Genomic DNA, 14,503 nt, shown 5'->3' on the forward strand with positions numbered 1-14,503 from the left:
ACTTATTAGGCCCGAGCCACGAGGTCTGCGCACAAGCTGTCTCCTCCGACTTTGCCAGTCCCCCTCGATACATTCCGCGATGAACTTTTTGTTTTTTTGCGAGACTTTCATCAGCCGAGGAGAAATAGGGACACACTCCCAAGAATAAGGCGATCGTGTCATAAAATTTGGAGAATTTTGCCAAAATAGTTGGAAAAAATTAATTGTACGTTTATGAGAATACAATGACGAAAGGCCTTCAGTTAGGAAGTGGTTAAAATTATGGGCGGTGGGGGGTGGGGGGGTGGACAATTTTACCAGAAAATTTACTTCACTTTACAAGATTTTTATTTTACGAGAGTATGAGCGGTCATATAAGACATCCCAACTTTACGAGAAAAAATCTCATTTTATGAGAATGAAGTGGTCATGTTACATGAAAACTTGCAATTTTAAGAGGAAGTCGTTGTCATTTTATGAGAATAAAGTGGTCATATTCAAAAATGATGGGTCATTTTACAAGAATAAAATGGTAACAAGAAAAAATACAAGTTTAGATTAGTGAAGCTGGAATATTTTGAAAACATTTTTTTACATTTATGTCTGTATTTGAACAACAATTACCTTTCCTGACTAAATTACAACTTGTCGTCTTTTTTTCTCTCATTATTTCATTATTCTCACAATGAACTTTATCTTTCAATTCTTCATAATTTATCTGACTTGAAAAAAAAATACCACTCAATTCTCCTAATTATTTTTTTCCTCCCCCCCAAAAAAAGATTGCAGTATTATGACTTTTCCCGCAGAATACTTCAGCTTTATTTTTATAACATCAACTGAAAAAATAAAAGTAATTTTCATATTTCTACTTAAAAAAAACAACTCAAACTTTGTTCCTGTATTTTTTTTTTCTGAAAAAAAAATTTGGACTCTTCTCATAACTTTCACAGTTTTCATAAAATGTGATAAACTTCATTCTCATATTATTGCAACTGTTTGGCTAATGTATTATTCTCAACTCAATATCTTCAAAAAGGAACGTGAAAGGGCTTGTCTAATTTTAACTGTGAGTGCAACAGAAAAAGTCCAATAGGAGCCCGTGCTCCCTTTTCGTGTTCTAGTCAAGACGCAAGTGGCAGCATTTTCATTATTATTATTATATTTGGGTATTTGTGAGGTCCCATTCCTCCTCCGCCGACATCTTGAGCCGGTCATGATATTTTATCAATGAACCACGAACTTCTCCTATCTTCAGCAATACTCACGATGAGCTCTCACGGTTCGGAATCATTGCTCTCATGCTTCTCAAATTGACGTCTGGAATGTCTGCAAACCACGCATGTGCGCGCGCACACACACACCACACACACACACACACACACGACACACACACACTTCACCGCTATCCTCCCTCTGCTGTCCCCGGAATGTCAACTCAGCTTGGGCAGTTTTGACTTTATTGATTGTAATGAATTTTATGTACATACACTGAGAAATATTATTGATGACTATTATTGTTGGAATGAATTCTTTTCATTATAATTGCAGCCACGTTTCAGCGCACTCAAATGAGGGAGCAGATGGTCATTTCCCTGTTTTTGTTCATTGCCTATTCCAGCATCAAGAAAACAGTAGGAATAATAATACTCGTAGTTGACGTGAGGATGATATCTGGCTTGATGCCTGTGTCTTACTTTTTGTGTGTAATAATGTTGTAATTTAAGAATTTGTCAATATAGGAATCACAGAGAAAAAGCAAAAGGGAAGCACATTGGTTGTGATCCCGACAACTGTACATAAACGTGGCATCGCTGTCTTTCACACTCTTTTTTTCCATGACTATTCTATTTTATTGCTTCCACCTGATATTTTCTTTTCAGTGAAGGTACAACCTGTGCTTCCCACCCAGCCCTCCAGACACTTCCCCATCCCGAATATGCCCCCCCCTCCCACCTCAGTGTCTCTTGCTGTCCGTCTGTGTAGTGCTATTAAAAAAATGTTCGTAATAATAAAAATAGAGCCTGTTTGTATTGTTTTGTGGGTGGCGGAGTGTGATGTCACAAAAGAGAGTAAGCATTGAATGTATTGTATTCACAAAATATTCGATCACTACTGGAACTTTACCTCTAATTACCAATACACCGATGAAGACATGGATTGTTACCGACAGAAAACTGGCGAACAATGTGGCAAAAATCTTAATTAAAACAATATATGACGTCTCCACATGAACCCCTTTTTCACATCTTGCATGTGAGTGCATCTTAGGTCATTTTAACGTGATTTAATAATATGCATTTCGTGTTGTTCCTTGAAATAGGGTGGCCTCTCTCTTGAGAGTGCCTTGCAGCTCTCTGTTTTCCTCTCTTCCCCGTACTGCAAGGTCCAGCAACAGCACCTGAGGAGAGTTTACCTAACCAGCGGGAGCTCAGCGGGCGCTACTCACGCTGACTGCTTCCTGGTGACCCGTTAACATGGGCTGAAGCAGTGGTGGAATATTCTCAGCTAGAAAATGTTAAAAAAATGCCCTACCCTCATTTTGTGACCACTGAACTAGACTAAAAGTAGCAAAAAGAAGCAGTGAGAAGATTCCGAAGCGACAGAATTAGCAACATTTTTGCTCAACAGGTACGTTGACCTCTTTGTCACGGAACCAATTACATTCATAAGAAAATGTACCACTTCCTGAACACCTTCATCAAGCAACCATAGATGTTTATCAGGAGCTAAAGACAGTAGCTAATGCTAATCTGTCTGTGCATCCAACAAAAAGCGTACGGTAATCCAGCCCCGTTTACATTTTGGTTTTGAGCTGAGATATCAGTTTCTGCCTGTGCTTCAGAACATGCCGTCGCTTCGTCGTGACTGTGGAGCTTCACCCAGTCTAGCTGATCAAGTCAGACATTTTTCTTTTGTTGGGTGGTTATTATATAAATTAAATTAGATTTTCAATTGGCTGGTTTTGAAACTTTCAGGGTCTGGCATTTAACAAAGCTGTACTGTACTTGTTTTTTCCCCACTTGCACACTTCTCACAGTTCAAACGTTTCTATCCATAAAATACATAAAAAGCTCACTATTGAAAGTAATTCTGTACTTCAACATCTTTCGATTTTAATGAATCGTGTGGTCACGTGATTTCGTTTTCCGTCTCTCACAGTCGGAAAGACATGTTATTTGGTTGGATAAAGTTAAACACGACGAGTTAAACTTTTATCTCAACGTGCGGTATTTGATTTTCGTCCTGTTTTGCCTCTTGACAAACAACTGTTGAACTTTGATATTTTAGGACAAATATTTCGACGGAACATCATCAGCAAGTCAGTGCGCCGGTTTACGTACGTAAATACGTTGGAGAATACGGTTCGGATGTTCCTTAACTAGAGACAAGAGCTTCTTCCCTCGGTAAAGCAAGCTTGAACTGTGCGGTGTGTCATGGAGGTGGAAGGGGGGCCAAAAAGCCGCTCGTGTCATACCACACACCGGAGGATTTAGTGGCTGTTCCAGTGACAGGTGACAGTCTAAGGGTGTCAACTTCAGCTGGGAAAAACAACAGAGCGCACGGACGCATCGGAGAAGGGGGCACAGCGGCGGTGAGCTCTCCGCAGCACCTTCTGTCGGCGGGGAGTTGTACGTCACGGAATCCGTCTCTCGGTGCGTCTTCGGCGGCGAGGTGACTTGATGCGCACCGCTGGTCTTGGCTCGTTAGCGTTGTAGCTAGTTAGCTTAGCGAGCTAACATTTAGCTTACTATTGTTATGTGCCGTTTTCGACCTATTTAGGAAAAATGCTGCGTTTGGAGCTCTACTAGTACTATAACTACTATAATAATAAGCAGTTTCATGCACAAGTATTACGATAATTTTATTTTTCTGCACAATTGCATCTCAGCATCAAGATCAATGTTAAATCATTTGATAAATGACAATGAACTCTGTAATGAGCGCCTCCGTTCTGCTTCTGATTTGGTTGTGCATATGGCTTTTTAGTTATTTATTAAACATGCATGTAACAAATGTAAATTATTCATTCAAAAACGAGAATATAACAGTTAATATTTAAATGGTGTGTAAACAGGTGTCACCTTGGCATAATTTGTAGTACAGTACACGACACTCACTGGACATTGAAATCGGAACAACTCGGCTTAATTTATAAACTGTAACAATGCTCAGTTTTGTGATGTTTGCAAAACAATATATGTTCAATTGTAGTTAAATGTGTTTTAGAACTGCGCTGTAAATTGCTGAGCGTATTTTCAAATATTTTAACCCTCTTAAGTGTCACTCAAAATTAAGACTATTTGATCAGAAATTGTCCCATAAATCTGAATGTGAATGTGAGTGTTTGTTTGTCTCCTTATGTGCTCTCGTATCTGGCTGCCGGCCAGTCCAAGGTGGGCTCCATTTCACACCGTGACCCCGTGACTCTGATGAGGACAAGTGCAATACATACAAAATGGAAGGATATAAATAGATGGTTTGCGACAAAAACATTATATTTGATCAGATTACACCTGCAGTGTTCGGTGTATCTTGTTACAATCCTCTTATATAATAATCACATCAGTGCCTGGTGCTTCGTCATGGCCATGTCTGTAATTGATAACGGAGGATGGAGTTTTGTATTCTATGATATGTAGGAGACGGAAGCGACGCGGGGAAATGCACTGTCCCGAAGTCAGTCACATGTTACAGGGTGAATGCATGCATGACATTTGTTCATACTTTTTTTTATAATGTGAACCTGCTGCACTTTCTCCTCCATTCGTAATTGCGCCAGAGTTTTTGTATGTATTTATTCAAACATTTGGTTTTGCTGCCGCCGTTGCATATTATGGTCTGGGAGTCCGTTCAATATGACATGTTTCTATTAAAGCTTTGAAAAACAAAGCGCAAAGTCGGTTCGAAGCGAAACTGGCGGAGCGTGTTTGTGTGTGTGCTGGCCCATCGCAGCCTCATTATTCATGCTTGAGCCTAACAAGGAAATGACACGGAAAACAGCAGATGGAGCTTTAACTTGGTTATGTGGCGAACGATAACTGGGGCACAGATTTTCCCTCGCGTGGCCTCTCAGCTGTTAAAAGCAATAGTCGCTGAAAACACGGTCTTAAATGGTCGTACTAAGCTCTTTGTTGTCGTTGGTAAAAATCAAATCAAATAAATTAAAATGGCCGCTGGTTACACTGACTGGGAACCCAAAGTGAACGTTATACTCGTAACTCGGGTCCGGATGAAACCCTCTAACTGAATCGATGCTTTCCTCTCAGTTCTCAGGTGGCCCGATCGGGATTGTCTCATCCTTGTGTTGCCATGGCGATGCGGGAGCTGGTGGAGGCCGAATGCGGCGGGGCCAATCCGCTGATGAAGTTGACCGGTCACGTGACCAAGGACGGCGGCGCGTGGCGGCACCGCGCCACACCGACGGTGAGCGCGTTGGCCGAAGCGTAACAAACGTTTGGAAAGTCGACAACACGTCTCATTATTTTTACATTTGACTTCAATACCAGATTCCCCCGACTCCCATCGAAATCGCAACGGAAGATGAGGTCAGTGAGCATGTTTTCACCCCCCCAGTCTGATTGAACATTGTGGTGAGAGCCAAAAACGACGCTAGCATCTGTTTGGGATGTTCCCAGCTGGTCAACGAATTCCTTCAGGCCCCCCCACGTCCCCCACACACCTTCGACATGGGTCAGCTGCTGGAGGAGATGCAGCAGATCGACCAGCAGAGCTACAGACAGGCTCCGCAGAGAGGTTTTTTTTTTTTTTTTTTCTTCTGGGAGTCATTCGGCGCACCTCACGCATGTCTCCAGCCTTTGCTTGAACGCCATGTTTACTGTGGCGTCACAGCTCCAGATGTGGCGGCGTTGGCTCTCTCGGGCGACTGGGCGGCGGAGTTTGTCTCGGGCTCGGAATCCACATCGACCTCGGGCCTCGTCGCACTTGGAGACGCTGCGGACGCCGACTGGACCAAAGAATTCATCGCTCAGGCTGCGGGTATTTTTTTTGTGTGTGTCTGTGTGTGTGTGTGTTTGTATGACTATTCTTGTGAGGACCTCTGTGATTATAAGACCTACGTAGTGAGGACATTTTTGACAAGTGAGGACATTTAGGCCAGTCCTCACAAGTTTTTCATTCTAAAGTGTGCGTGTGCGTGTGTGTGTGCGCTTGTGTGTGAGGTGAATTTACTATTTCATTCCATCGTTTTTTTTTTCCACTTTTCATTCGTATTCTTTTTCTGTGTTTGATTTGGCGCTGTGGTCTTATTTCGCGTTCTGTAGGAATGCTGTTTTAACGGATTACATTACCGTCATATTATTATTCTTGTGTCCTCTTTCTTTTTAACTTTCAACGCTGCTGCTGCTGCTTGCATGATTTGTATGCCTCGGATTTCCTCAAACAGTGGCTGCCACTCTAATGGACGCCGTGTCCCCAAGTAGGGGTCGTTTGACTCGAGATTTTCTTTTTTTTTTTTTTTTTTTGTCGACTCTAATGTGATTAAGATTAAGATTAAGAAAACCTTTATTAGTCTCGCAATGGAGAAATTCCAGATTCACAGCAGCAAAGTTATGAAACGTAATAATAACGTAATAAGCATCTTCGTCATTGATATGTTTTCACGACAGTACAGATGTCCTGAACCTTTTTTTTCCCCCTACCATGGACCGGATTCACATTAAGTCAGTATTTCAAATGAATGGGAAGATGAGATGTCGTCCCTCCCCCCCTCCCCCAAAGAATACAGTTGATGTTGCAGTTGACTGTAAATACCATTAGGATGTCTGACAGTGATCAAATCTGGAATACTAACATGATAATGGTGACATGTTGCTGCTATCCAATCAATTGGGGAAGTGGGGTCGGGGTGTGGGGGGTGGGGGGGTGTCCATTTCTTTTTATCCAAATCGCAATCCAAACTCATTTTGTCCATGAAAAAGAAAAAGAAATACAATTTGAAGATCCATGAATTTTCTCGGCCTCCCAGCGCGAAATTATTTCGATTACATATAGCTAATTGTTAGATTTTAAAAATCATACATTACTTTTAAGAAAATGCACATGTGCAACTCCTGTCGAAATCAAGCCTACCCCTTGTTGACTGCCCTGATATAGCAGAAGTAAATAACCCCACCCCCCCCCCCCCCCACCCCCCGGGACCCCCAGAAAGCATCCAACTCGTGTGCATGGATATTCCCGAATTTTTCTTCTGTGTCTGAAATGTGTTTTGTAGTTTCTGACTGTGTGGTCTCCCCGGCGGCGTGCCTGTTTTCCCTTTCCAGATCCTGGACGCTGGGCAGAGGAGTATCTGGAACAGTCGGAGGAGAAGCTGTGGCTGGGAGACTTTGGAGACAAGGAGAACGAGTGGTGAGCGAGTGTGAAGTGTTCTTGTTCAGCTTTAAAAACGGAAGGAGAAGCGATTCGTGGCGCATTTTGATCTTACAAAGACTTGGCATTTGAACTGGGACGTGTAGACTTTTTAGGATCCATTCGACATCTGCGTTCGATATATATCGAAACATGCCTGTAAATAAAAATCAGAGTGCACATGCCGTGACTTTCTACCACCCCGCACCCCCTCCCGCTGTTAAAAATGACCGGTCCTTTCTTGCTCCTTAAACAGGACAAAGGAGTACCAACCGGCAGACGAGTTGAGACAGACGGCCAACGAGCTGGTCTCCAAGGTTCACGACCCCAAGCTACAAAACACGGAGGTGAGCGGCCAACGTCTTGTCCGGCCCACACGGCGACGCCCCCCCCCCCCCCTTTCATTCCACAAATCTGTCACTCGACTCTCTTTCCGTTCCTTTTATATTCTGTTGTGTAGTTCCTGCGGTTCGTTAGGCAAATTGGAGAGGGCAGTGTGACAGTGGAGAGCAGGACAGACAAACGGCTGACAGATAACGCTCAGGCCGAGGAGGCTCGCAACTGGGCTTCCAACCTCAAGCAGGTACGAGCCGCTTGTCCTCTCGCCGAGGCCGCGGCCCCCTTTCCAAAAACCAACCGACCAACCGGCCGCCGCCATGAATCTTGCGCCTGCACATAAGCGACTGGACGCGTATGAGCGCCAGCTTTTAAAAACGTCAACCGCGATTCATTTTCACTGTGCTGTTCACTTCCTGTCAGTGAAAAAAGCCCCGAAGCCAAACATTGATGGATTTTTTTTCTTCCCCCCCCCTTGAAATCGCGCGTCGAAGCCAAGAAATGACATCGAACAGATTTAAATCACATTTGCTCCTCCTGGTTTGGCTGCTCATCTATAGATTTTTTTTGTCTTGTCATTTGCCATTACCGTTCGACAAAACATTGTTTTCCTGCCCCTGCCAGAAATGAGGACCGTTGGATACAGCGCGTGTTTTTGTGATGAAGATCGGCTTCCTAACCACGGGCCTCGAACTTTGCCATTGTTCTCTTCCCGTTTTTTTGACCCTGAATTAACGACCACAAATCATCTACCTCCTTTTTGCCCTCGAAACCAAATCCCCCACACCGACCCCTTAAAAAAACCTCAAAAACTCCCGTCCCGTTCCTCCTCCTGCTCCTCCTCCTTTTCCTCGGCATAGTTCCTGATGGAAACTGGGGGAGGGAGTCTTCCCTTGGAATCCACAGAGAGGAACGAGAAGATTGACAAAGCTAACGCTAAGCAGGCACAGCACTGGGCCAAGGTCGTCAGGCAGGTAGGACCGCCCATGGTCGTGCCACCGCTAGACTTGCGGCTCTTCCGCTTTTCCTCGGGGGAGATGCGCCGGCAAGCTTGAGTACATTTTTCCACGTTCAGCGGCGAGTGTGCGGAAGAAAACTGCCTTTTTCTATCTTTTCTGCCTTTCCATTCACCTTCCATGCCGCCCCCCCCCCCCCAGCACCCCTCCTGTTTTATCGTTCCCAGTTCCCACCCTTCCATCCCCGCTCCAAATTTAACGGATAAAACTTCACCGCTGGTCTCCTACTCAGGTGTCGCAGGAGTCCGCCGAAGCCTGGGTGGACGAGTTCACGGCGGCGGGACCGGATTTCCACCAAGCCAAAGCCGCGGTGGAGGTGAGTCAGAGCCAGCGGTGAACCGCATTGCTAATTGGATGCAGGAAGGAGGCCGATTGGGGAGGGGGGGCAGGGGGGGAAGAAGATCTGGAGATGAATTATGTGATTTGCAGAGGCGGGGAAATTCCTCCACCTCTTCCTCCCCGCTCATAAATCACTTTTTAAAGACAAACTCCATGTGCGCCTACTCCGCCGCTCTCTGTGAAATTCGACTGTCCTTACACCCCCCCACCCCCACCCCCTCCCAGAGTGATGTGGATTTCTGGGAGAAACTGCAACAGGAGTGGGAGGAGATGGCCAAACGGGACGCGGAGAGTCACCCCTGGCTTTCGGACTTTGATCAGCTACTCAGCTCGTCTTACGATAAGGTTTCACGAAGCGCTTCGTTTGGCACACCATTCAGCATCATCGTAGAGTTTGACACACCCACCCACCACCCCCGCGCCTCCCCACCCTGCTGGTTTTGCTCTCCAGGGGTACCAGTTTGAAGAGGACAACCCTTACCTGTCCCACCAGGACCCTCTGACGGAAGGCCTGAAGAGGATGGAGGCGGGGGACATCCCCGGGGCCGTTCGCTTCTTTGAGAGCGCCGTACAGAAAGAACCGGACAACCAACTGGTGCGCTTGCGAGATCTTAATCTAAGAGGCGACTGATTTATGCTTTCCTTCATGGATTTGGTTGACTTACTTTATTTGTGACATAAAAATATTTCCTTTGGCGTTTTCTAAAATCACTTCACAGTCCACCTTGAAATTTGCTCCCATCGTCAGCCTCTGTGTGTGGTCCACTTAACCGAGTCGGACTGTCTCTAGTGATTCATTTTCATGTTTTCTGCCCAGGAAAGCATTTACAAACTTTTTTTTTTTTTTGTTGCTGCCGTTGATGTTATTTTTATTATTTTTTTTTTTTGTAGGCTTGGCAATATCTGGGAACATGTCAAGCAGAGAACGAGCAAGAATTTGCTGCCATCAGCGCCCTCCGCAGGTCAGTTCTATGGACTAACCGCACAGGCTAATTGGGTTTTGTAAAAGGGGGGCCATGGGACAAAGCATTAATCATGCTCGTAAAAAAAGTACATTTACTTATTTAAACAAATGAATATGACTTCCCTATTTCATCCAAATGGTGTCCCGCCGTTTTCCTTTTATTGTATAAATCTTTTCGCATGAGCATCACTAACTTAAATATTAGCCGTTCTGAGTTGAGAGAGCAAATTCCCTTCTTCCCCCCACCTTGCAAGAATCGAGAATGTTCGTAACACGCTGCCCGGGGTTGGAAAAGTAGGACAAGTCACTCAGTCGTCGCCAAATTGGCAACTCCAAAGACGAATAGTCGCCCCCCGGCTCGCTTCACGTTGTACTTGACGTACAATAAAAGCTCTCCTTTGAAGCGGCGCATTTTTATTTTGCGTTTCATTTGGAGGTCACAAAGAGCCACGGGACCGGTCGGAGACTGTGCAGTGACACGCGGGCTGTACTTTGATTCCTTTAGTTTTAGTTTTAGTTTTAGTTTAGTTTTACAATAGTTAGCAATGTACTTGTAGCACAGAAACATGAACAGATTTCCTTTTACCGTAATTGTATGCAGTCACAATCTGTAATATCAAACCACCCGGAGCCCCCCAAAAAAAAAACTTTGGCAAGAATTGAAGTTGGGTTTGAAAATCCCATTGCCGCAGTTATATTTCAATCCAATTTCACGAGATCAGCTTCTATCCTTTGATCCAGAAGGCCGCATGGAACTTGCGTTTTAGCTGCAAAGATCTTTGAAAAATGGCGACGCTTTTAGGTGAGGTCTGCGCACGCTCCCGATTGAGAGCGGCTCCACCATATGATGGATTTGCTCTTTATCGTCGTCTCTTTCTGAGGAGTCGTGTTGTGAAAATGATGGATTGTAAAACAAAAGTCGGACGAGTGAAATCTTCAAGGTGCTTTCCGAGAGGAGCTCAAGTGTTGTGATTTAACGCGCAGTCAACCCAATCAGAGTGATTGCGCTTTGCTTCCAAAGACAGCGTCCGTAAATACCACCAGCAAAAAAAAAAAAAAAATGCTCCCACCTTTTTTTTCTCCGTCAGATGTGTGGAGCTGAAGAACGACAACCTGACCGCTCTGATGGCGCTGGCCGTCAGCTTCACCAACGAGTCGCTACACCGGCAGGCCTGCGAGACTCTCCGCGACTGGCTCAAGCACAACCCCAAATACGGCGGCGTGTGGGAGCAGCACGAGCGGGAGCGCCAGCAGGACGCCTCGCGACAAAGGGAAAAGGAGAAGGAGCGCTTTGGTTCGTTGCTGCCAGAGTGAGTAGCACAAAAAAAAAAAATGCTGTTTAGTTGTGTGGAAGGAGCAGCACAATGGCCCTTGAAATGAAGCCCCCCCCCCAAAAAAATCGCTTCCATTTCTTGACAGTGTGTTTCATTTTCATTACTGGATGTGTTTATTGAAGTACAATATATTTTTCTGATTAGAAAAGGCAGTCCAGTGGTTAGCACATCGGCTTCACAGTGCAGAGGTACCGGGTTCGATTCCAGCTCCGGCCTCCCTGTGTGGAGTTTGCATGTTCTCCCCGGGCCTGCGTGGGTTTTCTCCGGGTGCTCCGGTTTCCTCCCACATTCCAAAAATATGCATGGCAGGCTGATTGAACACTCCAAATTGTCCCTAGGTGTGAGTGTGAGCGTGGATGGTTGTTCGTCTCTGTGTGCCCTGCGATTGGCTGGCAACCGATTCAGGGTGTCCCCCGCCTACTGCCCGGAGACAGCTGGGGTAGGCTCCAGCACCCCCGCGACCCTAGTGAGGATCAAGCGGTACGGAAGATGAATGAATGAATGATTAGAAAACATTTTAAGCATTTTTGTTGTTGGGTTTTGTCCCCCCCCCCCCCCACCCCCCCGCCCCCGAGCCTAGAACGGCTTAGTTGCATTTCATTTTCTTCGGTGCGAAACAATGATCTGATTTGATTCTTTCTCTCTCTCCAAGGTCCTTATTTACAGATGTGCAGAGTTTGTTCCTGCGTGCGGCCAACGCGGACCCTGCGCAGGTGGACCCTCAGCTGCAGTGCGGCCTGGGCGTCCTCTTCAACCTCAGCGGCGAGTACGACAAAGCGGTGGACTGCTTCACTGCAGCGCTCTCTGTCACGCCACAGGTGATCCCTCAACGCCCAGTCTCCACCTGCAATTTGTGCGTGTGGTCAGTTTTGACGCCCCCCTCCCCACCACCTCCACCCCCACCCGCCCCTCTCCGTCTCTCAGGACTACTTACTGTGGAACAAGCTCGGGGCCACGCTGGCCAACGGGAGCCGTTCAGAGGAGGCAGTGGCCGCCTACAGGAGAGCCCTGGAATTGCAGCCAGGGTTCGTCCGCAGCCGCTACAACCTCGGAATCAGTTGTGTCAACTTAGGAGCGCACAGGTGATACGGACAGACACACAAAAGGCTATTATGTTTTATTAACAGAAATTATTACAATGGTATTTTGTTGTAGTATTTTTTTTTAAATGATCAGTCCGTGGTGTACTGTGCCACTGGCCCAAAGTTAGGAGCCATAAGCTCCGGACAACTCTGAGATGAAGCGCAATAGAAAATAGATATTTTGTTCAACATATGTTGTGCAATATTACACCCTTTTCTTTTGGACTGTCATTATCAATTTTTAGTACGTCATAATTCCGAGACTTTCATCTCCCCCTTAATATTTATATGTTCCAGTAGTGTGATTTTTTTTTTTTAATGCTACATATTAAGTTTTTACTTATTTGCATGTGGCTTGATGAAAACCTGTTTCATTGCTCATGTCGGGTTGAGCCAAATTTCAATTTAACCGCCCCCCCCCCCCCCCCCCCCTTTGGCACACCACTTTGAGCCAGCTCAATCCATTTGGACCGGTGGAGCATATGGTGGGAATCGTTCATGTCATTTGTCCGCTAGATGGCGCCAAACAGCACCGTAATTTTGCTGCTCCTGCTCATTCGGCCAAAGTAGTGCAGCACATGACTTCTCCAAAGATGGAAAAACTTTTTTTTTTGGTAACCCGGTAGATTTATTTTGTTCAACTATCTGTACTTGCACGTTTATATTGTGATGACTTTTCACTTACACTATGTATATTTGAAAACAGAGCAAGTAACCCGTGGTGGAGATCTTAATCCTTCACTGTTTAATTGAAATATTGTGGCGTCTTCCGCATAAAATCCGCGTGAACCAGGAAGCATTAACGATTCTACCTGTCCTGACAAGACAGGACCTCAATTGTCTGCTGGATGTGCAGGGAGGCGGTGGAGCACTTCCTGGAAGCCTTGTCCCTTCAGCGCCAGGCCGGCGGCGGCGCGGAGGCGCGAGCCACGCGGGGCCCCGCCAGCACCGCGGCCACCATCATGTCAGACAACATCTGGTCCACGCTGCGCATGGCTCTCAGCATGATGGGCGAGAGCTCGCTCTACTCGGCCGCCGACCGCCGCGACCTGGACGCGTTGCTAGCCCACTTCTGCCAGAGGGAGGTGGACGGCGGGCCACAATGATGGTCCGGCACGGGGGGGCTTATTGCGTGTGAATGCTCCCCGCGAGGAGGAACATGTTTGGGACTGAAAGGGACAACAAGACGGAACTGAGGAGGAAGACACTCTGACTGGTCCTCCAATCGTCAACCGGTGCCCTTGTGGTACAACTGCAGTTTTCGTCTCAGCCAACCGGAATGCATTTGGTTTATTTTGCAAATTCCACAGTCCTGCGGGTTCCTTTTATAATGCATTGACAGTTTCGTAATCACACCATCGCTGTTTTTTGCCCCGCTTCAAAAAGAAGTTGTTTGTCTGGCTGTAAACTCCAGCATGGTTATTATGTACAGTAGATTGATGGACAGCGTGGGTGCCAATTTTTAAGTTGCACCACTTTTGTCACGAGAAATCACGTTAAATCAATTATTTGTTTTTTTTGTATAGATATTTAATTCCCTCCTCCCCATAATCATCTACGAGCCAGGCCGCTGAAGTCAACACCTGTAAAACTTTACATCACACATCTTTTGCACTGCACCGAGTGATTGATTGTGTGCGAGAAGGAATTTGCGCAGTGTGAAAGTACTTTTGTGTTCATGTTGGTTTGCGTACTTGTGTGTGAATGAGTTTGCAAGGGTGAGAGTTCGTTTTAAGGGTAAGCATGTTTGTGTGAGAGGGAGGATTTGTGTGTGCGTGTGTTGACCAGCTAGCGACATATTGAATGATAGGATCATATTTGTGCAATATGATTGCTTCCCCGTGGGCTCCTCCCTTCATTCAAATCTCGTCAAACACTTGCCACACTGTAAATTGCGAGGACAGCATAACGCGCATTATTGCAACGGAATTGTTTTCAGGCAACTGGCTGCTTGGCTGCAGTGTTTCATATAATCATCAACAATAAAGCTTTGATTCAAAGTTCTTGTTACGGTTTGATTTGAAGTCTACAGTGTGGCCCGAAAGTTTGAATCACGCATTTATTTTCATATTTGTAGTTGTCAAC

At 45.7% G+C, this 14,503-nt stretch overlaps 1 protein-coding gene and 1 long non-coding RNA gene across 7 annotated transcripts; one reads left to right on the top strand and one right to left on the bottom strand.

Moving 5' to 3' along the window:
• Positions 1 to 700: 700 nt before the first annotated feature.
• LOC127600681 (uncharacterized) lies at positions 701 to 1,061 on the bottom strand. The gene is made up of 2 exons (XR_007962381.1): positions 913 to 1,061; positions 701 to 776 (listed from the first exon to the last, which is right to left on the bottom strand). It is a non-coding gene; the product is annotated as an uncharacterized LOC127600681 (long non-coding RNA).
• A 2,271-nt stretch (positions 1,062 to 3,332) lies between these two features.
• Positions 3,333 to 14,418, top strand: pex5 (peroxisomal biogenesis factor 5). 6 transcript variants are annotated; one of them, XM_052065085.1, is made up of 17 exons: positions 3,333 to 3,635; positions 5,250 to 5,406; positions 5,490 to 5,528; positions 5,619 to 5,736; positions 5,833 to 5,979; positions 7,263 to 7,347; positions 7,604 to 7,694; positions 7,808 to 7,930; positions 8,544 to 8,657; positions 8,932 to 9,015; positions 9,264 to 9,383; positions 9,490 to 9,633; positions 9,930 to 10,000; positions 11,091 to 11,312; positions 11,989 to 12,154; positions 12,261 to 12,418; positions 13,275 to 14,418. In XM_052065085.1, exons 2-17 carry the CDS (start codon positions 5,293 to 5,295, stop codon positions 13,522 to 13,524), a joined length of 2,046 nt encoding a protein of 681 aa, XP_051921045.1. In that variant the 5' UTR covers positions 3,333 to 3,635; positions 5,250 to 5,292; the 3' UTR covers positions 13,525 to 14,418. The 6 variants fall into 6 exon arrangements, with proteins under 6 accessions (XP_051921045.1, XP_051921047.1, XP_051921046.1 ...); XM_052065087.1 differs by having other exon boundaries at positions 3,333 to 3,611; XM_052065086.1 differs by having other exon boundaries at positions 3,333 to 3,574.
• Positions 14,419 to 14,503: the final 85 nt, after the last annotated feature.

This window comes from Hippocampus zosterae, chromosome 5 (assembly GCF_025434085.1).
Source record: "Hippocampus zosterae strain Florida chromosome 5, ASM2543408v3, whole genome shotgun sequence".
Taxonomy (NCBI): domain Eukaryota; kingdom Metazoa; phylum Chordata; class Actinopteri; order Syngnathiformes; family Syngnathidae; genus Hippocampus; species Hippocampus zosterae.